This window comes from Gymnoscopelus braueri, assembly GCF_963280865.1.
Source record: "Gymnoscopelus braueri genome assembly, chromosome: 22".
Lineage (NCBI taxonomy): Eukaryota > Metazoa > Chordata > Actinopteri > Myctophiformes > Myctophidae > Gymnoscopelus > Gymnoscopelus braueri.
The window spans coordinates 19,305,887-19,333,569 of NC_137624.1; the positions used below are offsets into that span (position 1 = coordinate 19,305,887).

At 41.5% G+C, this 27,683-nt stretch overlaps 2 protein-coding genes across 2 annotated transcripts in view; both read right to left on the minus strand.

Annotated features, from left to right (window-relative positions):
* Positions 1 to 1,793: 1,793 nt before the first annotated feature.
* The window catches only part of plppr1 (phospholipid phosphatase related 1), a 78,892-nt gene continuing 53,002 nt past the window's right edge, over positions 1,794 to 27,683 (minus strand). Inside the window, exons 4-8 of the mRNA XM_080419576.1 lie at positions 19,873 to 20,005; positions 16,717 to 16,967; positions 14,984 to 15,160; positions 3,811 to 3,942; positions 1,794 to 2,581 (exon numbers count right to left, since the gene is read on the minus strand). Coding sequence (XP_080275702.1) covers positions 2,576 to 2,581; positions 3,811 to 3,942; positions 14,984 to 15,160; positions 16,717 to 16,967; positions 19,873 to 20,005 — 699 coding nt within the window. The 3' untranslated portion in view covers positions 1,794 to 2,575. The remainder of the gene's footprint in view (positions 2,582 to 3,810; positions 3,943 to 14,983; positions 15,161 to 16,716; positions 16,968 to 19,872; positions 20,006 to 27,683) is intronic.
* LOC308078209 (kelch domain-containing protein 3-like) lies at positions 25,093 to 26,100 on the minus strand (the record flags this gene model as incomplete). The annotated part of the gene is made up of 1 exon (XM_080419334.1): positions 25,093 to 26,100. One exon carries the CDS (start codon positions 26,098 to 26,100, stop codon positions 25,093 to 25,095), a length of 1,008 nt encoding a protein of 335 aa, XP_080275460.1.

Genomic DNA, 27,683 nt, shown 5'->3' on the forward strand with positions numbered 1-27,683 from the left:
TGATACCTCCCCACACACATTTCTGTGTGTAGTCACTGCTGTTGTACCCGGCTTCCCTACCCCGAACACGGGTCAATTGTGTTCGGACACAGTGGATTTGAACCACTAGGCTGGTACCACTGCGCCACCCGAGCGAATGTACAGCAGCGGTGTACATGTATTTCTGTATTGTAAACCAAAGACTGCAGCAAGAATGAAACCATATGTCATTAAGTTTTGCTACTATTTATTTTGTGGACAAACCGAGAAAAACATGAAATTAAATTCCGCATTTCAAATGAAACGCAATTCCTTCTTTTTGTTTGCTTTGTAAACCAAAGGACAATCATAATCACAATGATAATAACAAGAATATAATACAAATCATGGCTATATAAAACATTATGGAGTTCTCTCTTCATGCTGGGGGATTTATCGTCCAATAGGGACGAAGAAAGAAATGGAATCACAACATTTTGTCACAATTCACTGGTGGGTTGAGGAGCAGAGGGGTGTGCGTGTGTGTGTGCACGCAGGTGTGTTTGTGTGCACGTACGCACACAAAATAAGTCTGCTTTCTACAGGGCTAACCAGGTACAGTATGTTACTCTGATTTCCCAAATAAGATTTGTTTGTATAATATATAAACAATATATATTACTGTCTGTACAGTGCATATACTGTACTGTTGACTGTACTGCAGAGAAGTGACCATGTAACATAACAGGGAAGCAGGGACAGACACATTACACACTCAGCAAGTGGGTTTTCACATTTATCATCACATTTCCACATGACGTGAACATGAAAATGGCACAGCGCAGTCACAATACCCCAGGTTCCACCTCTGTTGATGTCACCGACTCTCCCTGTCGTTTCCTCTGAAGGGGGGAGGGGAGCGGGGTAATCCCCTGAAACACTTAAACTGATACCAAAACATATCCAGGTTTTACAGCAGGCAAACAGGTCCAAACGGATCATAATAATCCTACAGATTAACAAAAACATCTTTACAAAATACGACCTGACACGGTCAGTTTATGTACAGGAAATAATAATAAAAATGATTTTTTTCCCCCTTTTTCTTCTGTACAAATGACAAACATCACAGAACAACAACATCAATATTGTTTCTATATTATTATTATTTTTTTCAGACTGGGTCGGGGCAAGATGGTGATCAAACGGGCAAAGTCACCTGACTGGATGTGATGTAAAACAGTGTGTGTCAGCTGACAGGAAGTGTGTAGATGTAACACCATCAGGATAGGCTACAGCACTCGCTCATACAAAATGTACAAAACACCATCCTCTAACTACAGACAGCGTACCTCGAGAGGAAAAATATCTTCAATCCAACGCTAATGGTTTCAATTATCTGAAAAAAAAAAAAATTGTGCTCAAGTTACCCATGCATCGGTAAATCTTCTTCCCCTCGATTGTTTTCTTTTGTTTTCAGTCCATGTGTGTGTTGGCAAGTTAACGCATTCAATCCGGGGACGCATCTCTGTCATTTTAGATTTCTTTGGCTATTCAAAAAATAGCAGATATACAAGCTCATAGCATGGCACTGTAGATCTGCTATTTTTTTTAAATGTGTGCAAATCTTTGAATATATATGTTTTTAAAGCTGAACAATTGTAACTAAAATCTTTGCTTCTGGGGATTCTTCAAATGTCTTCTAAAAGACAGTTTAATTATTTTTTGTGCTATAAATCAGTGGATCTCAAACTTTTTCATGTCAAGGACCCATAAAATGTATTTTAAATATATGTTGTTCCAGGGACCTCCCCAAGATTTTCACAAATGTTCACGATTTTTAGCGCAGCACCGAGTGCCGCACTATGAGCTTGTAGATCTGCTATTTTTGAATAGCCAAAGAAATCTAAAATGACAGAGCTGCGTTCCCGGATTGAATGGGTTAAATCAAGCATACCATGATTACTTTGAAATGATTAGACACGGGTAGTATTTCATCCCCCAAGGTCCGTTAGATAGATACATCGGGAGTGTGTTTTTGTTGAGCATGTGGATCCACGCGGGACACGTCCTCGTCATTGTGTCTGGAAGTGCTGAGGAGACGCAAACGTGACCCGGTGCTGGCCCCTTAGTCATGTGACCTCCGTCATCGACGCCGAGTGATTCTGGATGAGGGGAGGGCGGAGGAATGGAAAAAAAGAGGGAGGAAAGTAGAGGGAGAAAGAGAATGATAAAGAGAGAGAAAAATGAAGGGGGGCATAGGAAAAAAGGGAATGAAAATAGGAAGAAAAGGTAGAGCTTTGTCATCTAGTGCTTTGACATGTTATCTGCGTGTGTGTGTGTGTGTGTGTGTGTGTGTGTGTGTGTGTGTGTGTGTGTGTGCATACACCTGCATGTATGTGTGTGTGGTCCCCGTTTTAATGAAAGAGACTGAAAAGTAAAGAAGGCTAGAAGTAACAGTATAGTCTCTTGCCTGTCTGTATGTCTTTTAGAATATATACAAATATATGAAAGAGACTGTAATTTAGAGAGACAGAGAGGAAAGTAAAGAAGGTTAGAAGTAACAGTATACAGTAGTCGCTTGCCTGTCTGTATGTCTTTTTGAATATATATATAATTATTTCTGTGTGTGGAAAGGAGTTAAAGGCAGCAAGGAAGCAAGCAAAGAAAGAAATAAATAAATTAAGAAAGAGAAAGAAAGAAAGAAAGGAGAGAGAGAGAGAGAACAAATTGGGAACCAAGGGGTGGAAATTTGATATTTTAAAATCAGATATCATTTGTACAATGTTTAAAAAGAAAAAAAAGAATCTTTCAAATATCAGGGTTTGTCTGCATGCTTGGAAAGTATGTGTATGTCCCCTCAAGAGTAGACAAATCCCATGTATGACCTTGTGCATATACGAACACAGCAGTCTACATAACCAGGCAATGCCAAACGAAAACTTGTGAAGAGTTCAAGTTGGGTTGTAGTTAATAATTGATCAACACTTCCTACTGGTGTTTTCCGAGCCGAGTGTGTTGCACGTACCTCGCATAAATTAATAAATGTACTACTTTCATTACCGTAAGCAATAAAAGCCTCTTTCTTTTTTTTCACGATTTTGTAACCCATTTTTTCACCCAGTGCCAATTGCCAATTGCCAATTGCCATGCTTCCTTCAATGCATGAGGAGCTAGCAAGCCGCTTCTTAACACGTGACAGGGGGGAGTTTCCCCGGTAGGACGTAGCGCGTGGAAGGAACAAGTTTTTCTAACCAGTTCCTTTCCCCCCCCTGGCTGACCAGGGGGAGGCAGTATAGAGACCAGGTTTACTGCATGTTTTTTGTGAGGGTATAGACCCCTTAACAGACGACATCCCACTGGCTCCAAACGTCATACTGGCTCCAAATGAAACCCATTCTGTCAGGTCTCGTTAGGACGCGCCTCACTAGCCAACACGCAAGAGGGGCATTGGGGTTTCGGAAACAACAGGTTGAGAATTGATTGCATGAAACAATCACCTGTGCGTCCAGTCTCAATGTTGGTAAACTAATAATTGGTCTATCTACCCTAGGGGACACGGGGAGAACCTTTCCCCAACCCCACCTGGACACTGATGACGCGGAGGAGAGGAATCATTTGTTTTTCATCAAATAGTTTTGTTGTTACTTTTGGGTCAATCTATTAATTTCTTTATTAAGTAGCCACGTAATAAGTGGGCTAATCAACGGGGGGGGGGGATAAAGACCCCTCTGTGACCTGTAAATTAAAAAATCTCCCTATGGAGGGTCAGGTAATGACCAGGTATGTGCGATTTGGGTTTGGGTTTAGATAACAGGGTTCAAAGGTTAAGGGCAACAGTTTGGGGGTTACCTGTGCACTGAGGGTCTCCAGAGGGCTCTCTACGCGAGGGAACGTCATCAGGGGCAGACCGCGGTACTCCTCAGTCTTCTGTTTAGCCGCTGTACTGTGGACACCTTTAAAGTTGTTCACCACACATATGCCCTGGAAAGTAAAAAAGTTAAAGATAAGAAACACTTACAGCAAATTAATAAAGAAAAGAATGATAAAAAAGAAAATGATATGATGTATACCTATTGTATACCTATAGACAGGACATGAAGGTTAATAGTTAATAGAAAATTGCTAAGAGAATGTTAATGTTAAACTGCAACATTAAGAGACAGCTAATACCAGCCTGTAACATGAACGGAACCCTAATAGAACATTAATAAAACATTGTTGGACAATTTACAGGACACCGTGACATGACTCGAATATCAATGGAAAGTAAACCAGAAACCTGGAAAGGGGTAATAGGGCAGGAAATGTGCAATGAGAGATGCCAATGGAGATGCCAATGTCTCCTTCAGCTCCAGTGCATCCTTCACCTCCACACACTGAATCGATTTTCACTTGGTGTCCAACCACTGGCTGATATGATACACCTGTCCTTGGTTGAATGAACTCGAGCAACGACGAATGCCTTGGCAATCATTTATCACACACCCATAGCCTTATTTATTCACAAAGAAAATAGTGTGTGTGTGTGTGTGTGTGTGTGTGTGTGTGTGTGTGTGTGTGTGTGTGTGTGTGTGTGTGTGTGTGTGTGTGTGTGTGTGTGTGTGTGTGTGTGTGTGATCATCCCTTTGAATTGCATCAGTGATTGTAATGTAGTCCCACTGGGATTCTGTGAACTGTCGAAGGTTTATATTTTCTGCTCTGTTTTGGTTCGTTGCACTAGGATAAACTCCAGTGTCTGCCGGCCGAGTTTCATCCATGTTTTATATTCGGATTTGTCAGCTGCCATATCTTACCTTGGGGTTACGGCAGCTGACTAATCGGCACAAGTTAAAGGTCTGATAACTTTTAGCCCTAGGGCTGCTATGACATTTGACCAATCAATGCAAGCTAAAGTGTGTGCTGAACTGGCACCATGACTGCGGCCTTTCCGCTGAAGAAACTCACCATGTCAAACATAACATAACAAAACCTGGGATGAACACGGATACTGTGGATGGTTTTGCAGACATCATGGCTGAGGAGACACTGGAGATTATCCAGGTGCGAAGGAATCAAAACAGTGACCTTTGATGGTTCACAGAATGGCTGTGTACCAAAGGGAGCACGGCACGCCAGCAGTACCTCTCATGTTCTCACCCAACTCCCTCCCCAGACTGTTGGAAAATCCCAACTGGATTACCATTTTGTTCACCGTCATTGTTCCTCATTGACAGTAATGTGAATTCATTCATTCAATTAAAGTCAAATGCAAATTTCTCATCTTTGTGAATACATAAGGTTATGCGTATGTGATATACATACCCGGCATCCGACTGACGAATACCCGGCTGATAATTTGTTTGCACAAAATGGGTCTTGGCTTATTTCAGATTCATTTTCCCTTATAATGAGAGACTCAAGAAATGGGTACCCCTGCCAATCCGCAATGTCACAAGGATATACAGTTCCAGTGAGTATGAGAGGCACCGCCCCCCTCCTTACCCGGGGTTATTTTGGGGGAAAAATATGGTTAGATTTTCTGGTTCAGATCATTTATTACCTCTCTATAAAGTGCAACTGGGTGTGAAACCTCAATCAAACATTGCATAAATCCCCCAAAGTCAGTCTAATTAACAGTCAATGGAGCAGCTCTGCGGTGCTACATCTTGATGACACATCACTGTACCTGGCAGCCTCAGTGAACTGGTGCACCGTTGCTTTTAGTTACAATTCCACAACAAGTTTGTTATTAACCCATTAAGACCGGGAACGCATCTGTGTCATTTTTTGATTTCTTTGGCTATCAAAAAATAGCAGATATACAGCTTGTAGATCTGCAAAAAAAAAAATGCGTGAAACATTTGTGGAAATCTTTGAATATAATACATTTTAACTCAAATCTTTGCTTCTGGGGGTTCCCTGGAACTAAATATTTTGAGATGGTGGGGTGCGCGGACAAATACATATAATTTTGGGGGTCCTTGACATGAAAAATGTTTGAGAACCACTGATATCTAGCAACATAAGTAAAAATAAATTAAAAAAAAGAGCAGTTTAGGATTTAGAAGACATTTGTAGAATCCCCCAGAAACAAAGATTTGAGTAAAAAATCTTCGCTTTGAAAAATATATATATTCAAAGATTTGCATGCATCTTCACGATTTTTCAAAAAATAGCAAAATAAATCTAAAAATGACACACAGATGCGTTCCTGGTCTTAATGGGTTAATTGAGAATTGCATTATTGTTTCTGTCCAGTCAGAATGTACTTTTCATTATCTGGAACACAGGGCGTGCTGATTTGTTATTCTTGATTACATTTGTTTATGGCATTTGTATTGAATCATTTGGATAGGACAGCAATTTGACCCAGGAAAGTAAGGACAGCGATTTGATGACAGCAGGAGAGGAGGGGATGACGCGCAACCGAGATTGAACTGGAGGAGTTTCAGTAGATAATAGAAATACATTATATATTGTCAGCATTCTTATGGTGCGGGCAACTAGAGCTCCACTTATTATACTTGGTTGCACGGCATGCTGCACACCCAAAATAGCAGATCTACAGTATAAGCTCACAATGTGTCCCACTGCTGAGATGCATTGTGAGCTTGCAGATCTACTATTGTTCTACTTGTAGATCTGCTATTTTCAGTATAGCCCTTGGCTATTTTTGGTGCACGACTCCTGCACACAACTAAGTATAAATCACCCGTAAAGCCCCCCACATGCTTACAGTAACTAAGATTGAAATTGGAAAGGTGTTCAAAGCCGGAGCTGATCCCAGAGGGAAATCTTTTTCCTCCTGCGATAAAACAGATTGCTGCTTGCAATTGACCAGGATTAACAACAATTGGAAGTTATCAACTCCAATCTCAATGGAGCTGAAACATTACAAACGGAATTATTGGTCAGACTGCTCTGCAGAAGCCAGAGGCACCCCTGGGTCCTAGTCCAGGACCTTGTTCGTTGACTTGGCTCCACATTTACCATCATTATCCTGGAACTGCCAAACTGTCAAAGAGTAAACATTGCTCTGTCAAACGGCTGGTGGATCAGAGACTTCCTGATAGATGGAAAGCAAATATTGAAATACTGTGCCTGACACTAACTGTCCAACTCGTCTCTTACAGGTACATCACAGGGGTGGCCCATCAGCGTATTTTCGGTTTCTGTTTATAAGCTTTAAGCTTCTGTGGCAAAGGGGTGAATAGAAACAGACTAGACTTCTCATCACATTAATATCAACATAAAATCGCGTCTCTCAAAATAATACATGCTCAAAGAGAGTGCAACTCAACAATCAGGAAATGCAAAGTTGAGAGAATGTGGACCTTTGCAATCGGTGTAATACATCGCCATTTGTTGCAGCTAATGTCTTAGTTACACCAGCATTGTTGTTGTGAAGCTGTTCTTATTAAAAGGATAAGGATGTTGAAAAAGATCGCTATTTATAGGCTATTTGGCTTAGGAAAGCCCCTCCTTGTGTGAGTGAATCAGAGACCACACACACTTTCACTGTTGTAACCTCCCTGCACTGGACATTAAAATATCCTCTCTGAACAGATTCTCTGGGTGGAATCATTTTCACACCAGGCACGTGACACAAATTTCTTCGCAAACGGAAGCTCCAGCCCTTTGCCCACATACAGTTGAGGTGAACCCATAAATCTCAAACAGGAAATAGAAAAGAACATGGGTCTTCTTTTCCTAGTTGAACTAATCACAGTATTTTCCTATTTGGTCTAATCAGCAGAGGGCTCTTTCTGGAGTGGTGAGGAAGTTCAACATCTTCAAACTAATCCTAGCCCAATAGTACACATCTCCCACATGCCATACAGTCTTGTGCTGCGCCATCGCCCCCAGATCCAAGGGAAAATTTCAACGTATTATCTGCACTGCTAAGCGGGTGATTGGCTATCAGCTGTGCTTCATCTGGGGAACTGCATGACACCAAGGCAGAGAGGAATACAGGAAGGCATGATTAGCACTAATACTGCCAACTGTCAAACATCCACCAGTAAAAATAATTCTCTTTACAGGATGACTTCAGTCCATTAAGACCAAATCCACCTCCTCAATCAACTCAAGAGCTGTTCCCCAAAAGCTACGATTCCACCAAACCAAGCCATCAATTATTCACACTGAGGTCGCACAAGGGTTTTAAACTGCTGGCCAGAATGTTTGCAATGATTACTCATTCTCTTGGGCATAAGATAAAAGAAAACGGCCATTTTCATTTTCAATACATGAATGACAAGTGCATTTAATGATAGCCTAACAGCAGCATAATGTAAGCTATTTTACACTGAAAACGATTTGAAAAGAAATAAATGATAAAAAATCACACCCTGTGTGAAGTGGGCGGTGTCTTGCTAGCTAATCACAATACTGAATGGAGTCAACCAATCATGTACAAAAGATAAATACATTTATTGAAACACTCTTTATGATGGACGAAACCATAACTTGAAAAAAACAAATATTTGGTTTTTTTCAAGTTATGCTTTCTTATATAGGGCTATGCACATGTGTCATGTGACACTGGCCAATCACAGTCCTGAATAGACTGTGATTGGCCAATCACAGCGCAGGATAATTGTACACATTTCCTGGGCCCAGATCACAGCGCAGGAAAATGTACATTTTTCCAAATCTCACTTATAGGGGCGGTTTCACCGCCCAAAAATAATAATCTTGAGGTTTCGGGATAGACCATATTCACACGGCGGCCATGTTGCTATTAAGTCAATGAAGTGCCACCCCGGTTGCCACGGCAACGGGGTGGCACTTTCCATGTTAAATTCAAAAATGGCCGCTGTGTGAATATGGTCTATCCAAAGGGAATGGCAAAGCTCCAATGTGGATCTCACACTTCATATTACCTCAGTTATCTATGACGTCAGTCAAAATCAACATTTGGGCTAGGTTTCAACCCCATCAGAGCCCCATTTATGCCATTATAAAATGTAAATATTAAATATTGAAATATTTCAAAAAGTACAAAACGTGGACAAATAGGTTGGGGGTACTTTCTTTGGCCTACTGGCAGTGTACAAAGTTTGCAGCAGATCGGTCGCGCGGTTTGTAAGATTAGCTCCAGACACGCATACAGACTAACAGATCTTCTCACAGACAGCTAGCCTCCTGTAGAGCAACGCCATAGAAATGAAGTGGATGAATGACATTCAAATTGCATTAGTGGTGTGCGTGAGTGCATGATTGTGTACAGTAATATGCCAAAAAAATGCAAGCAATAGGCTCCATATAATGCTCCATAATATGCTCCAATTCATGGCAGTGGGCAGCAGCTGCTGAATTGAAATCGAATGTTTTACGTATACATTTTACAGCAGCAGATACTCATGAGTAGCGTGACCTTCTCCTCCTTCAGGCAGCGTTTGAGTGCGGTTTTGATCCAGTTTTGAAACAAGAATCCTCACTCTGCTGGCACACTTGCACTGCATGGCTACCTTTGCCCCCTTCAGCCAGTCAGGATAAATGTTGGGACATTCTTGGGTCAAAACTTCACATGCTGTTTTGAATTCTTAAAACCTCCATATAGCCCAGAGGTTTTTTTGGGGTGTTTTTTTTGTTACCTGCCCAAAATCCAGAGGGAATCAAATGTTCTGGCCTTTGTCGTGAGGAAAACAAACCCCTATAAACTTCCACAGTCTATGGATATATCCATAAGATTTTTTTGTCAACACCCGTCTGGCAATTATTGTTGCTATGCTCATAATTATTGCTAATTCCACACAATAATGCACTTCTAAAATTGCTACACACAACCTTGTCACCACACTACAACATTTCTGCACTGAAAATATACAATTGCAACTTCTCCATGGTCCACTGAACCAAACCAGGACTAGGCTATATAGGCTGTCCTAAACCAAAGGGGAGACATTCTGTAGGAATCTTAGCAGTTTCCCTGCTATTACAAATGAGACACTTGCATACTGTACAGTAAACTGTGTGGTCTGTTATGATGTCAGCTCAAATTTCAATTCAAGCGAAAATAATGTATTTAGAATTTTATTTCAAATCAATACGTTGGAGATGAGCCACTTCTACCCCCAATTACACCCACTCACTGCACCCTGCTCCACTGCACAGAACCCACTGATGACTCAATGGAATGGGGCCTTTGAGATGGTTACATAAATCCTTTTCGATTTATGGATGATGGAGAACACTCTCTCTCTCTCTCTGTGTCTCGTACTCGATATCTCCCACTCTCTTACTCTCTAGCCTTATCCATTTGTCTCAATCCTTAATATCTCCACTCATTCTCCTTTCATTTTCCCCCGCTCCTTCTTTCTCATATCTCTCTCTCGCTCCTTACATTCAGTGGTGGAAAAGGTACTCAAATGTGTTACTTAAGTAAAAGTATCAATACTGCAATGTAGAAGTATTCTGTTACAAGTAAAAGTCCGGAATTCAAAATGTACTTGAGTAAAAGCACAAAAGTATTGGCATCAAAATGTACTTAAAATACCAAATGTAAAAGTACAACTTTTTTTGAAAATAGCAGATCTACAAGCTCACAACTGTAGATTGGCTATTTTCAAATATCCTACAGTAGGTATAAAATAGGGCTAAAGTGGTTAATCTATGTTTTATAATGTAATAATGTATATCTGCAAAGTAACTAGTGACTAAAGTTTTCAAATAATTGTAGTGAGTAAAAGTACAATATTTGCCTCTGAGATGTAGTGGAGTAGAAGTAAAAGTATAGACAATTAGAAATACTCCAGTAAAGTAAAAAATACCTCAAAATTGTACTTAAGTACAGTACTTGAGTAAATGTACAAAGTTACTTTACACCACTGCTTACATTCCATCCTTCCTGCTAAGAAGACTTAGAGGTGTGGGGAAAAAAATCCCACATGTTTGGACTAAGATATATCTTGTGTGCTCAGTTGATATGGTGGCCTGGAGGTGGGGCCAGAGGACAGATAATAAAATCACTGAAATGTTTAGAGTTCATCCTCCAGGGAGCGTCAGTCTGCTGGGCAAGTTTCAGAATTCATACCAATCTGATTTTGCCCGATACATTTTGAGATATCTTGTGTGCAAGGGGAGGGGAAACCTTGGCTATGGGGTCACAAAAATCATAGAGGGTCCATCCTCTGAGCATCACACTCAGCAATCCAAATCTGATTCTGATATATATTGTATGAAATTACCAGTGCTGGGTACTTTTAAAAGTAACTCGTTGCGTTACAGGATTATTTACGTTACAGGATTACCTTCTGAGAAAAGCGCAACCGAAGATTAAAACCCCTCTGCGAGGAAGTTTGGTGAACATAAAATCAAGAGTGCAGCCTCCCCGGAGTGACCACCAGTGTTGTGGAGCTGTGCTGGGCTTCACCAAGGCTCAATTTGCATTGACGTTCTCCTCCTTTCACCAATAAATACCAAAATAGTGTGAATATTTTAGTCTTATTCCATATTAAAATAATAACGGCAGTTTTGGAATGGGGTATATATAAAATCGTTTCGATATGTAATTTAAAAAATGGCTTATACTGCTTATGCCAGCGTCCGGCCCTGCCAGACAGTATTTGTCCTGTTTGGAACCAAAGCATTGGATGGAGGAATGGACTGACAGATCAATATTTTGACTACTATCAGGTCATCCCAATCTGTATTGCATTTTAATATCTTTATATCATAACCTCACAATTAACTACTGTATTAATGTATCTATTTATTTGTTTGTGTTGAGGTGATTGTTAGAATATTCTATTTTCTCATTTGTCCTTCCTCCAACATGGTGGCAGATCGCAGTCTTAACCATCGGTAACCATCCCTCATCACATTCCCAGAATCAGTCCTCGTTAAGAGGACTGATTCTAGGGATCCCCTTCTCCTTCGCTTCCTCAAATCCACAGCTGAGCCCGGGACCAGTGAGACTCCCAGTTCCCACACCTTTTTACTCAATCAAAGCTGTCTCTTTCTCTCTCTCTCTCTGCTCCCTTCCACACTCCTTCCTTCAGTCCTTGATTCACCCTTCCTCCTTCTCCTCTCCCATCAGTCTCCTTTCACAACAACAGAGTGACGGCTGACTTCAGCGTAAACGTGGCCACAGTGTTAGCGCAGTGGTTCTGGCTTATCACTTTCTGGCCTCCATCACATCTTATTCCTCCAATGTTTGTCCAACCTTATCCCTCTCCACTTGTATTTGAAGCACTTCTGAGCCAAGGCTAATCTGATGTACTGCTGGAACCTCAGCAGAATGGGCTTCCCTTCCCTCCTTTCTCTTTCCTTCACCCCCCCGCCCCCCCCTTCTCTCATCTCTCCATTTCTTTTCAAATCCTTCTTTCCCAAAAGCAGAGTTCAACATTCTACTCTTTCCTCCACTGGGACCCACTAGAATAATATCTAACTTTCTCATTTAATTGCTGACATCCAAATTAGCATTCACTTTGAAAATATTGCAAAGAAAAAGAAATGCGTGCCGTGATTAGAAATTTAAAGTGATTAGGGAATTATAAATCTCCTCGGCTTGGGCAGAGATATAAAGGATTGTAGTTGGCCTGGGTGAACGTTCAGGGTGTTCCGTGTGTGCGTGTGTGTGTGAGTGTGTGAGTGTGTGCGTGTGTGTGTGTGCGTGCGTGCGTGCGTGTGTGTGTGTGTGTGCGTAGGTGGGAGTGGCGCAGTAAAATGGTCTATCACGCATCTTATGGCTCTATTCTTGACATTTATATTCTTGAGCAGCTTTCTACAGATGAAAAGCTCCTATTGATTTAATAATGTCATAATTTAGTTGTGTGTCTCTCTTTCTCTGTGGACCTCCAAGTTTCTGTCCGTCTCTGTGGACCCCCCTTGGTTCAGTGTCTGCCTCGTTCTCAGAGGGGGTCCCATGGTTGTGTGGTTCTAAAGCTTTCATCCTCAGGCTACTCAAAAAAGGCAAACGGTTTTAAATTGTCTAATCAATTATTTACATCAGTTCATTTGCATAAATTGTGTCTGTCTATATGTCTAATGATCAAGTTGAATGGTGGAAAAATAAGCTTAACTAAACAAGATATTAATATGAGCTCAGTAGGCTATTTTTGATCATTTTATATTTAAACTGAGCAACAGATATTTTTTTAAAGAATGAAGACAGACTACTTGTCTGATGCATTTATTCTGTTGTACAAATTAGGATGGCTATGCCTGCACTGTCGCACCAGATATACAAGCTAAAAAGTGGTCAGGATGTGATGCATCGTTGGCTTGTAGATCAGTTCTTTTAGGCAAGGACGCCGCCGTACTATTGACTATATAAACAAGGCTTTTCCGTTCACTAGCAGTGGCTTACACGTACAGTGTAGAGGCTCTGACCTAAATTTAATCAGATACATTTTACAGTGCTGACAATTCACCATTGCGTTCAACGCAGCCAAACTGCATTGGATGTCTTGCATGCAAAATAACAAGACATGGTGTGTTGAAATATACATATACATTGTAGAGTGGCAGACCAAGCATGTCAAATGTTAAAACAACACAACTACAAGTTCCTGGGAGTGCACCTGAATAAGTTACTGGACTGGTCTGCCCTCTACACAGCAAAGGTCGGAGCAGCCTGTTCTTTCTGAGGAGGCTCAGGACCTTCAGTGTGTAACAAGGTGCACCAGATGTCCTGTGAGTCTGTAATGGCACTCAACAGATTGCCTGCTGGGGCCACAATAAATCTGAACAGGCTGGTCAGGAACAGTGTTGATTTCGTCGACTAAAACTACGGCGAAAAATATTCGTCGACTACTTTTTTGTTGTTGACGAAAACTAAATAAAAACTAAGCTATGATGACTAAAACTAAGACTAAATATGTTGACAATTTCGTCAAATAAAAACTAGACGTTAGGGAGGGACTAGAGGAGAAGAGATCCAGGAGAACTAAGACATTTTATGTTTGGTTGCGCTCGGGTGTTGCGCTCTGAAAATAGCAGATCTACAAGCTCACAACACGTCGCACTGCCACGCGTTGTGAGCTTGTAGATCGGCTATTTTCAGCATGCAACCAAGTGTAAAATCAGCCATTACGGCGCCATCAAGGCCTGCCAAAATATATTTTTGTTGTCAAAATAAACTGTTGATTTAGTCGACTGAAATCTGATGATATTTAGCCAAAACTAGACAAAAACTAAAACATTTCAGATGACTAAAATGTGACTAGAACTAAATGGAATTTTATTCAAAAGACTGACTAAAACTAAATCAAAATTTGCTGTCAAAATCAACACCGGTCAGGAAGGCTGGCTCTGTCGTTTGGGGCTACTCTGGACAGGGTGGAGGAGGTGGCGAAGGTGCGTACAGCGAGGAATTGTGGGGCAACTGAGCAGGAGGGGAAATTATATACAGTATGATTCATCTACCCCAAGAGGAATTACAATAGACTTAGTCTGTCCTGTCCTTTGACTTGGTGAATTGCGGTTGTCTGACAACCGCATGTACACATCTCATCTGTTTAAGGAAATAGGTAGCTGATATATTGCACTTTTACCTTAGCGCTAGGTATACTCTTGGTTGCTCGTTTTTGCAGAAAATGCACTTCAGACTTCTGGTGATTAGTAGTTTTCGTTCCCTACCTATGTTGAATGCACTTATTGTAAGTCGCTTTGGATAAAAGCGTCTGCTAAATGACTGTAATGTAATGTAATGTAATGTAATGCATGTTAGTGACAGTGTGTTTTTGAATGTGTGACAAATGCTCCGACGCAACTGGATGCATAAAGCTCCTTTAATCAGAAATGAGAAACACAAAATATAAACAGGAAGAACCCAAACGTTTCATTCCTGAATCGAGTGCTCCTCCAAAGCAATGTCTGCTTTTATTTTACATGCGTCCCCGACCTGTGCGCGCGCGCAGAGCGCACAAAGATTTGCGTTTTTTTTTTGTACTTTATTTCGGTTTTAGGGTTAGGGTTAAGTTATTTAATTTTGTTACCGATTTATTATCATTTTTTATTTATAAAAAAATATAATTTCTACGGCCCACCCAGGCCCACCCATGGCTGCGCCCCTGTCCCCTCCTCTCCTGCTTACCAGAAACAGAGCAACAGCTGATCCCAGAATGAATCCGGCCACCACGTCTGTACAATGGCTGCGGTACTCCGAGACTCTGTTGAGGCCTGCGAGGAATGCTGAACAGAGTGTGCCCAGACATAGCACAGGCTTGGCAAGACGGCTGGACTTGGTCTTGATGGTGCTGGTGATGTACATCTGAAATGGGAGGGAGAGAGAGTTTAGATTAGATTAGAATAGACTAGATTAAATTAGACTAGATCGGAGACTTTTAAATGAAACGAAAAGCCAGATGATTCAGCTTGATTCACTGTGATGTGTCTCATGGGGTTTTTAAGGAACACCCTGTTTCAAAACAAAAGAACAGAACAGCAACGACCTTCATTCACATTAATTGGAGATGAATTGAGACAGACCAACCAATGCTTTCCCTCCCACAAGGCCCTGATACACGTATCAACTTTTTCATCAACATAAACATAAACATTAACGAGCAACATGATGAGACGCAAGGAAAAAGCTCAAATGGAATGTTTTTGGTCAAAGAATTCCCACAGCGCAATTTTTGAACATTACTTATTATGAAAATTGACGTTGCTTGTTTATTATTGATACAAAAACTGATATGTGTATCAGGGCCTATAGAGGCAAAATCTAATCTAACGGAGAACAAATCTAATCAACAAATGGATGATTTACTGATGTTGCAAAGACATCCTTAACATTCTAATTGAATTGAAGGGTTTGAGAAGACACAGGAGCTTAACCCAATGAAAATGTATTGCTGTATGTAAGTAACGCTTTGAAAGAAAAAAGAAAAAAAAAGGAAAAAAAAACGCTGAGCAGGAACGATGGAGAAGCTTCCGGAATTCAAGAGATTTCTCACACCGAGAGATTTAAAGGAGACTCACTCTACCTTAATAGAACTGATCTCACCATTACCGATCCTCTGGCTTCTTCGCGCTGTGACACATTGTGAGCATGTAGATCAGCTATTTTGTGTTTTACTACTGTCTGGGTTTTTAAAAAGCAATTTCTCAATAGGATGTGCAATCCAGAAGCCAAGGTCCTTGGCAATGGAAACGTTTGGGAACCACTGTCCGAATAGATGTCCTTACATTGCCTCACAGCCAGACATTCCCAGAAGTCACACCAAATGCAGTGAAGAACTTGTATCGACTGCTCCGAAACGTTCTCATATTGCCCTCTTCTGGTGCATGACCAGACCATCGACCTGATGGCCCCAACAGATTCAGGATCTAATGTCATTTCTGGAAATGTCATTAAATCTAACATAACCTCTGAGCTGCTTTATAGACCTGCAAGAAGCCAGCTGTTCCTTCAGATCCAACCTGTCTCCTTGATCTAACACAGATTAGTGTTCAGTGGGTGTGTTTGGTATGTGTATGTGTGTTTATGTGTGTGTGTGTGTGTGTGTGTGTGTGTGTGTGTGTGTGTGTGTGTGTGTGTGTGTGTGTGTGTGTGTGTGTGTGTGTGTGTGTGTGTGTGTGTGTGTGTGTGTGTGTGTGTGTCAGACAGTGTGGATCACGGATTGAGCTCTACAGCCACAAGAGGACTCACAAGTAGCATAGACAGGATTGCCATCATCAGACAAGATGAATAACTGTAAGCAAGTGTATGTATGTACTGTATGTATGTATGTATGTATGTATGTATGTATGTATGTATGTATGTATGTATGTATGTATGTATGTATGTATGTATGTGTGTGTGTGTGTGCGTGGGGTGCTCACCGTCAGGTAAACTGCGGAGTAGACACTCAGAGAAGCGTCCTTGGACGGGAATGACCGCCGGGCGCTCTCTACCACAACAGGGTTGCCGGTGCAGATGTTGCCGTTTATGATGAACTGGTGGTTGAATCGGCACTCTGTGCCGGTGTAGTTGGGCTTGCAGACAGTCAGGAAGTACGGCGAGAGACCTCCCGTGACCACCTGGCCGGCATTGACAAAGATGTCCGTTGCAAACAGGCCGAACGCAAACACACCTGGAAAATACGAAAACACAAGCAACGAATGAAGTAGCACAAAGAAGACACAAAATCGCACACACTTACACACACACACACACATTTATGCATGCACATCTACAATACATCCAATTAAGAATGATATCACATACAAAGAAGATCACCTAGACAAAAACAATGCATACGTACACACACACACACAATATCCCTGATAAATGTGTAGACCGCTTTTTCACATGAGTGATTTTCCTGCATGCGTAAATCTATCATGCAGATTTTTGTCTAGAGCTGTGGTTCTCACCCTTCCTTGGGCCAGTGTCCCTTATACAATATCTAGGCCGCATGCCATCCTACACAGCCAGAACAAATGGAGGTTTAAGCTTCTGCTCTGAAAATGTAGGTTGATTTAGTATTCTGTGTCGCTTATATAATGTAGAAGATCATCTCACTGAATGCCAAATAACATGCCTTATATTAAACTATGATATTATTATGATAAACTAAGATTATTAGCTTACTTCCCACTGGGCAAAACAGAAAAAATAAGTAGAATTGCATAGTCTTAAAATAGGCCAGGGATACTATTGTATTACTATTTAGCGTTAAACAACTGGTATAATTATATATAGGTAATTCAAACTCAAATTAGGTCTCATTATTGATCACAAACAGCAATCAAGGGGCGCTAATTTGATGCAGGTACCAAACAAGAATCAATCTTATTAATGGTTCCACGGTAAAATACATATAAGAGCTTTATGGACTGCGCTCAAGTGAGCTGCGGTTTGTCTTTGTCATTGTGTCTAGCCAGCTACAATGGAGAATCTTTCAGGTTACTGTATAGGGTTTTCACGTAAGATATGAAAATAAATTGCAAGTTACAGAAAAAAAACCTGCACACAGTCTTCAAATGCAAGAAAATACTTTAATGGGAATATAACTTATTATTATATTCCCATTAAAGTATTTTCTTGCAAAATGGTGTTACAGTGCTTTTTGCACAGCATTGCTCGGACATATTTAAACTGGGCAGTAAAAAGTCTGTAGATGTAATGTGAGAACACAATTGGATGTCCTGAAAAGGAATTGCATTTGTCCATGAGCTATTGGCATATAGTCTCTTAGTTTTTATGAACGGCCAAAGTTGGGAATTAATCAAGACCAAAACTGGCTAGCTAACAGACTTCGAGCTATGTATCTACCCTAATTACACCATTATGTGCGCAAATAAACACAAGCGGTCATGGATTTACAAACCGTGCCTCACTTGACTGCAGTTTTAGATGCTGAATGGACGTTTAATGATCAAATAATGAAAACATGCACTCAAATATAGTAACAAATAATAGAAATACGAGACACTGCCTTTCAAAAGTATTGCCTCTTGCACACCCCAACGTTCTCTCAATGCCCCCGATGAGAAACATGAGATGATGGGAAAGGCAAGGCGAGGTCAACATTAGTGATTGCCCCTGCACTGGCAGCCCCTTGGGCCTCACTGGTGCCAGTGAGGTTTGTAGTGGTGTGACTGTGTGAGTGTGCTTTCTTCTGGTTGTGAAATATGACTGCTGATTATCTGGGCTGCTTAGCCATGAAATTACTCTGCATTGTCTGCTCATTCACTGGGCCTGGAGGGTAGTAGTGGTGTTGGGTACGAGACTGTGTGAAGGGCAATGAGAGACAGAGAGAGAGAGAGAGAGAGAGAGAGACGGAGACGGAGAGAAGGGGGGGTTAGAGGAAAGTGAGACCGAGAAGGGGAGGAACAAGCCCGAGTTATACTCCGTCGTACGACGTTGCACCGTAAATAGTAGTACATAATATAAATTATGCAAAATGGTGAGAGGAAGACGAGACAGGGAAAAAAGAGAGAACTGGCAACTACAAATTCCATATGAGCCAGTAATCTGGGAATGATAAGAGTTAGACATTTTGTTTCTAACGATACCGAGCATATACTGTATATGTGGGTATATACTGTACTAAGTAGATTTGTAGTGCAATATACGTTTTATTTAATGTTTATAAACATTAAATATTATCAATTAGCCCAATTATCAATTAGCCTCAACCATCTTACGAAAAGGTTAAGCAAAAGAGGCAGTTGTTGTACAGTAACACACAGAGCATAACGACACAGCCAAGTGATATTGTTGATTGTGATTCAAAAAGGGAGCGCTACAATCAGAATTAACCCATTAAGACCTGAGGCCGATTCTAAAAGAACAAAAGATATTGGGTGCTCACAGTTCCAGGTGTATGCAAGGTGCTTACGAAGTCAATATGTAGATTCAAGGGGAAACCCTTGGGCTTAACTTCACGCTCACTCACCTCAAGCCAGGGATATCGTTAAAATGCTAGAAAGCGCTCCCTGAGGAAGACCCATATGGGTCGAAACCGGTCAGCGTTGTCCTTATGTCTTTTTTATTACTTTCTCAATTGTAACATTATGCCCCAATAAAGATTTTAACTGTATCCTTGGCTCGATGCGAGTGTGCCTGAAGTTAAGCCCAAGGACTTCCCTTTGTCTCTAGACAGTACAAGGTTCATTTTGAGGCCGATCATGCAGTGCAACGACTTATTTATTTTTGTAGCAATTGTTTTCAGGCTTTTGTGTCAGTTGAAACACCCTAAAGACATTTTCACCAGTTTGACACGTTGCGTAGTTACTGCACTTTGTAAGGGCAGTATGAGTTAGTGCCACGGCTACTCTCTCTGCCACCTATGACGAAAGCTTGCAGGGAGATCACCTCATGTGGTTGTCACCAGTGGTGGAAAGTAACTAAACACAGTAAAAAAATTGAGTACTTTTTCCACCACTGGTTGTCACCACCATTTTGTTTTTTGGGTAGTGGCCAACTGTCCATAAATGACAACTCTGCAATAGGGTGGTTTGTGGGAGGTTTTGTGTTGTAAGTTCTGTTACCTATGAACCGTACGATGCGACGGATGAGGGGGTTGAGGTAACAACAGTCTCCGGTCAGTATGGTCTTCTCCTGAGCCAAGAGGGCTTCCCTCGTTGATTTCATCACATACATGGACACTTCTCCAATGAAAATCTAGATGGGAGCAAACACAGAAACACGGATGCAGAAAGAGAGAGAGATAATTGAGCATGAGAGAAACAAACGTGTATACGGGCACACATGTCAGCGAATCAAGATTTTATTGACATAACATTTATATCACATTGTGACAAAATGCACATTATATTTATTATATTTATCTGCTTGATCTATGGGTGTTACTATGTCTGATTGATATGTGACATCTGACCTATCTATGCATGTTATTATATACGTGTGATATGTGACATGTTGGACACTGTGAAATATATGAACATTTCCTATTCACGTGAGGTAATGGGTCTGATCACTGGGGTGATTGAGTGATTGATGCCACACTCTACTTGACAAATAGAGGGTGTGGTGCGCGCAGAACTCAGATCATGCAAACCTGTGTAGCAGATGCGACAGGAGAGATAAAGAGGAGATCTCCTCCAGGCGCCAGTGTTACTGAGTTTAAGGAACAACATTTATACATAATAGTAAACTGCAGCCACCAACAGAGAACGTTCGAGCCCATCGGACCTGCCGTTGCTGCCGTGCTGCGGGATTCGAACGTTGTGGAGTTTGTGAGCGAGGTGCCAGTCGGGAGGAGCCGGGGCTGGTGAGGCAAAACCAAGCGTCCATTTTCTTTGTGGATTACAAATTAGGGGTACCCCGCCCGAACTTTAGCTATTATTTGGACGCCAGTGCGGAAGACGTTTACCTTTTCGTTTGGATATAAAGACAATAGACATTCCCGAGACCGCGGTTCACCAGAGGCCGTTCGGACGTTAAAAAGGGCTTGTTTATTATTGTTTGACAAAGCGAGTAAGCGGCTGTCCATGCAGCGCTCTGAATTATACACTGAAGTTGTAACTTTGTTTAGTGTTCACGGGTGAATCTGTGATATGAGGGGTTCGTGAGAGGAACATTTGGGTTGCTGATTTGTGTGTTTGTTTGTTTATTAGGGACAGAGATAGGGACAGAAGTGACTTAAAGCCTTTATTCATCATTTGTTTGGCCATTTTGTAATGGCATTTATTATTTTGTGGCTTAAATAAATTCACTTAAATTAAATCCTGCCGATCCTGTTGATTTTCCTTTTAGTTAATAATTTTCCCTTCAGAGCAAAAGGGCGATTGTTACAACATTAATAGAAAAAATGAAATATAGGCAATTCTTTTTTTGAAACCTTGAAAAATGTGTTTTCATTGTGATACGAAATCAAATGATTGATCAATAAAATAAACTCTGAAAATGCACGCGGGCCGCAAACGCTTTTCTAGATTTTCAAGTGGGCCCTGATCCAGAAACGGTTGGGGACCACATCAATAGCAGCAAAAGCACAACAAACATTCCCACAAAGTTTTGAGACAACATAACTGTGTACAAGCCATTGTGTTTTATAGACGGGCTTTCTGCGGGTCCATTAATGTGGACATTACATTAGACCTAATGGGAAGAACGCCTCTGGGCACACAATATAAAGTTCTCCCAAAAGTTGCCTGAGGAGAAGGAGAAAGAGGTGTGTGTGTGCGCGCGCGTGAGTGTGTGCGCGCGCGTGAGTTTGTGTGCGTGCGTGTGTGTGTGTGCATGCTTGTGTTTGCATGACAGAGCGTGTTTTGGGCCTCAGGGCAGGCAACAGAACCCTGTCTCTTCCTTGGCAATGCTTCCCCTGAATGGTGCTTCATCATCTGCATGTTCTGTGAACACAACTCAAATTCATCTCTCCATGTGGCCTGGAGCAGCAGGAGTCACTGATGTTACACAATTCAAAAATATGATATATAAATAAATGGTGTGTGTGTGTGTGTGTGTGTGTGTGTGTGTGTGTGTGTGTGTGTGTGTGTGTGTGTGTGTTATAAATACGAATAAATGTTTAAAATATGCTGCTGTACTGGTTCTGATGCTCTGCTGTTGTCAACTGGCAAAAATAATCCATCAAGTTGTTCAAACTTTTCCACTGAATGACTGACAGGTACACCGACATGACAACTACTATTACTGAATTGATTTTCACCTGGAAAAAGTCCCGACCGACACTATAGCCAGTTGAAAATACAGCACCTTTGTCGAAAAGGGTTGTGCCATTAAGTATGTATTAGCCTTGACCTAATAGCAACGCGAAGCTTCATAAGGAGATAGATGAATGAATGATGGCTGACCATCTGAGACCATCTGCTTTGGTTTGATGTCAGAAACGCATCTACAGTATATCATACTGTAACACCATTGTATAACAGCCCAGAATGCATGATGACTTTGTACTGTAGATTTGTACTGTATGCATGGAAATTATCTCATTTGTACCCTGTAGAGTGTAGATATTAGGAACATTTATGTAATCTAATCTCAACTGCCTTTCAATGCACTCATATGGCGGATTGACAATAAACCTAAAGAGAAATGAACTTACAACTTAACTGGGTCAAATGTAATCCACGAGAAAAAAAAAGATGTAGGACATGCAACACCCCCAGTCCTTTAAACGTGGTGTTGGACCCAAAAATAATCAAGTGAAGAAAAAGGGAATGTCCGCACCCGATAAACTGCTCTCCCGTCTTTTGTATTTATTTAACCAAAAATAGTGAACAACGTTTCGCCCGTTTAGGGCTTCATCAGGTTACAGGCATATGGCTTTGGAACCCTTAAGTAGGTTAGAGTCAGTGGGTGTCATCACTCAATCAGTTAGAACAGGACAGGGATGTCATTGTCTCCGCTAGGCCGAAAGGCATGGCGAGAGAGTATGTTTTCCACCCCGTCCGTCCGTGTGTCCGTCCGTGTGTGTGTCCGTCCGTCTGTGAGCAGCTAATCTCCGGCACCGTTGGCTTGATCGCAGCGAAACTGTGCACACACACTCCCTGGATGCCAATTCCGAACTTCTGCCCCAAATTTTTCACATGGGCCTTTTATAGCGCCACCAGGAGGCCAATTTGTGCAAAACATATTTTTTGACAGTACTCCTACAGATTTTGTCCAAAAATCCCGCGAATCGGTACACAGTATCTCTATAGTCATTTAACGAAACGGTCTTTCAGATTTTCCATATTCCATCCTGATTGGCTAAAAATGGCTTCCAAAGTTTGCAGTAGTACTCCTTTTTGAACAAAATGCCTCAAATCATGAACACAGCATGCAATTTCCATGAAATTTTGCTCGCATATTTCCACTATGCTGAGGAAGAAATGACACTTGAACATTTTGAAATCAGCCTCATGGTGGCGCTATAACAGGCCGATTCATGTTTGTACCTATAACTGCACCGAACTTTGTATGCGCACTCCCTAGAGGTCAAGGAAAAACCTTTGCCCTGCATTTTTCACATCTGCCTTTTATAGTGCCACCAGGAGGCCGACTTACGTAAAACACATTTCTCTATATTACTCCTTCCGATTTTATCCAAATTTCACGCAAATCGGTACACATGATCTCCATAGTCATGTGATCAAGACGGATTGTTTGATTTTTCATATTCCATTCTCATTGGCTAAGATTGACATCTAAAGTTTGCAGTAGTGGCTTGTTTTGAACAAAATTCCGCAAATCATGAACGCACCGTCCGATTGCGGTCAAACTTTGCACGCACTTTCACACTTTGTTGAGGAACAAATGCCACCCTTTTAACATTGGCCTGTTATAGCGCCACCAGCAGGTCTAATTTAGCAAAAACTATTTTTTTGCACAAAATGCCCCAAGCCATGAATGCAGTGTCCACATGGGCCTATTATAGCGCCACCAGGCGGCCACAATAACCTACCTGACCTGGCGGAGACCTGTGCTCCGAGGAGCACTTTTTCTAGTTGTTTTATTATTTACTTTTGGACAACAGCAGGAATCAGACTCTGTAACTGTGTCCAACATGTTGGACTGTGTTCAGGTGATCTGTGGATTATGAATAGGCATGTAACGATTCACTCAACTCACGATACGATTCGAATCACGATTCGAGGTTCACGATACGATTTTTCACGATTTTTCAGCACATTTATTTTCCAGACAAATTACTGAAAAACCTTGATTATTTCTCTTACAAAAATCATGTATTTTTTAACAACTGTATTTTCTCTTATCCTCTTTTCAATATATGAAATTAAATAAAGCCTTTTTATCATTCATGAGGTACATGCATTAACTGTAAGGTACACATTAAGACATATACTTTTTTATCTGTAAAATAATAACTTTAAATATATAAGTAATATGAAATAAATACATTTTAAAACATATATCCCAGATTAAATAAATTATAAAGAAAACCTTCAAATAAACAAATTAAGGCTTAGCCTTTGTTCCAAGCTTGGGATTTACAAGTAATTTTTTATCTATGCTATATTCTCAGCATTCTGTACAATACATTTATGCAATAAGGGAAACTGTTTTAAACTGCTCCAAATGAGATTAGATAATAATTAATTGATTAATATCAATGTAATTCGCTATATATCTGAAAGACAGTGTTGAACGGAGTTTGACGTTGTCAGCAGTCTGATACAATTGTTAAATTATTAAATTAGATTATTATTCATTGTACCCTGCAGCCGCACCGAGGCGCTCCAGAATTAGCCGTTTTCATTAGAAGCCTATCAGTTGTATGTTTCCTACAGAGTTTAAATCAGACAGGCTAACAACAGCTAACAACATGGTCAGACGGGGGAGGGGGTAAACGGTATAGTTTGGGCTATTCATCAATCAAATAAACATGTTTACATGCGACGCACATTTCCCTCTTTATGCAGCACTATCGCCTAGTTAGATTTAGATTTCATAGCCTGAGAGGACGTGAACCCCACTCTGCCGTTCATAGCCTGCCGTTGAGTGAGTGAAGTGAGGTGGAAAGACTGGTGAAACGAGGTTAGAGTGAAGAGACCGAAGGCAGGCAGCTATGGTGGCCCTGAGGGGAAAAAATAGTAGGCGGAGAATAAGGAAGGGAGTCTGACTCGATTGCGCCCTCTGCTGGTTGTATCGCGATGTATGTTTTTATGAAATCGATTTAAATCGTCACCAGTTTGAATCGATTTAAATCGATTTACGATAAATCGTTACATGCCTAATTATGAATCTGTGCTAGCGAGTCACCATTTGTTTGTTTTTTTGTTTGTTTAGTGTCTGTTTCTGTTGGTAGTCATGGCTGCCAGTTCCCACCTGACATCATGTGTGAGTTCCGCCTGCTCCAGACCATAATGAATAACTGCTAGCTTGCATAGAGTCTTCAGGTTAGGACTCAAGTCTAAGATATACAGATCCTCTGGTGATCCTCCAAAGATAACGATACGATCTCCCACCATACAACAGCACATCCCACACATCTCAGACGGTCCTTTCCCCTTGGGCTCAACCTTCTTCCAGGAGAAGGACTCTGGATTGAATTTCCACAGATCACTGAAGGTCTGGTCTTGGGTGGTGTGACAATCAAATATGTACAGCTCTCCATTGTAGGTAAAGGCTGATTGATGTCCTTCTGTAGGAAGTTGTGCAGAAGGTGTGTTCAGCCAGCAGTCGGTGTCTGTGTCAAACACCCTGATGGTGTTGCAGAGGTAGCCCCCAAATACAAACATCTTTGTCCCGATAATGATGGTAGAGCGATATGATGAAACAGGAGGTGTACCTCTGGTGTTTATTAAAGACAAGACCATTGTGTTGGTGTCCAACTTGTAGATGTCATTAGTGAATCCAGTCAGGTTGGTTTCTCCTCCATGTATATACATGACCTTCCCCAAAACACAGGCTGAGTGGTTCGCCCACGCCTCTGGAACAGTCCCAGAAACCCTGGGTTTGAACCATCTGTGGGTGTCAACATCAAATGCATAAAGCACGTTGCAGTCATCGAATATAGTACGACCTCCCCAGAGGTAGATGACATCTTCAACCAGCACAGCTGAGTGGCCGTACCACGCGGGGGGAACCTCGAGGTGATGTTTTCCTCTTCCAGGTGTCACCGGGGGCAACGTCCTCCACCGTAAAGACACTGTGTTGAAAATGTGAACATGAATCTGATCCATGTTCTGATCATAGCACTCGTCAAATAAGTACACCTTGTCTCCAACTGTAACACCTGCATGTCTGTACATTGGTGGTCCTCCACTCAGATGCAGCGTCCAGCAGAACATCTCTAACACCGTATTCTAAGTCTTGCTCTGTAAAAGTAAAGTCCTAATGTGTGCTCTACTGCTTATTATTGTTTCAGTGGCGCAAAGGACTCACAAAGCCAACAAATCCACAAAGCTGAAGAGTTGGTTTTGGCCAATCAAAGAAGCCGATGGCTGTTGATAGCGAATGGATCACCAGCACAGTCACAGTCCAGGATGCTTCTGGGAATCCTCTGTTCTACACAGCAGACAGTCCGGTTCAGCGGCGTTGACAACTAACTAGTCTTCGGAAGTTACTTCAAGCAGCTGAATCTGTGGTTTGCCAAATGATGTTTGGGTTTAGTCGACATTTTGTTTTAAAGGACATGGTTGTGACGACGACATCTTGATGTCATTAAGTGATGATGTTACAATGTAGGTTAACCAATGACGTTGCTCCAACTGACTGCCGTCAGTACGATGTCAACAGAACACCGTTAAACACATTATTCTTGGCGTCCAGTGGTGTAAAGTAACTAAGTACATTTACTCAAGTGCTGTACCTAAGTACAATCTTGAGCTATGTATACTTTACTGGAGTATTTCCAATTTTCTGCACTTTTACTTCTATTCCACTACATCTCAGAGGCAAATACTGTACTTTTACTTTTACTGCATTATTTATCAGGTAAACAGGTAGGGTCGTCGGAGTGTGTTGCTGTAGGAGCCGTTCTTCTTGCCTGGCGGTTCCTCCTCCTCGTCCCACTCCGTGTCCCTGTAGCTGCTGTCCTCTGAACCGGCGGTGTCCGGGAGCGGCTCGTCTCCGTTCTCCTCCTCTTCTGGCGGCTCGCCGAGCCGGAAAAGAGCGTCCGACGGCATGTAATGGGCCGACGCGACGATCTGGGGGCGTCTCTCTCTCTCCTCCTGCTCCAACAGCTTGACACAGTTCAGAAGCAGAGAGTTCTGATCGTCCCGTATACTGCTTCCTGTTCCGTCTCCTGGCTTCTTCCAGCATTAACCCCTTCAATCCGGGAACGCATCTGTGTCATTTTAAATTTCTTTGGCTATTCAAAAATAGCAGATCTACAACTCACCGACTGCCACGCTATGAACTTGTAGATCTGCTATTTTTGAAAAATCTTGAAATGTTTTGCAAATCTTTGAATATTTATTTTTTCAAAGCGAACATTTGTAACTCAAATCTTTGCTTCTGGGGGTCCCTGGAACAAAACATTTTGAGATAGGGTTCCGCGGCCAAATATATATCTGAAAATGCTTTCTAAATTCTAACAGTATGTTGCTTTATCAGTGGTGCTCCAACTTTTCCATGTCAAGGACCCCCAAAATGATATTTATTTGGTCGCGGACCCCCATCTCAAAATATGTTGTTCCAGCACAGATCGGAGCACACATTTTCCATGATTTAAAAAAGAAAATAGCAGATATCGCTCACCCCAAAACAAGATTCACGATTCTGTGCCTATCGGTACATAACTCGGACGGCAATGAGTCGGCTCAAGCGAACTTTGTGAAGTTTGGTGTGGCAACTCGCTTGTTTTAGCTCGCTAGGTGGTGCTTCTCGTGGCTCAAGTTAGCTTGAGACGGCGCGCCTCCGTCACACTCCA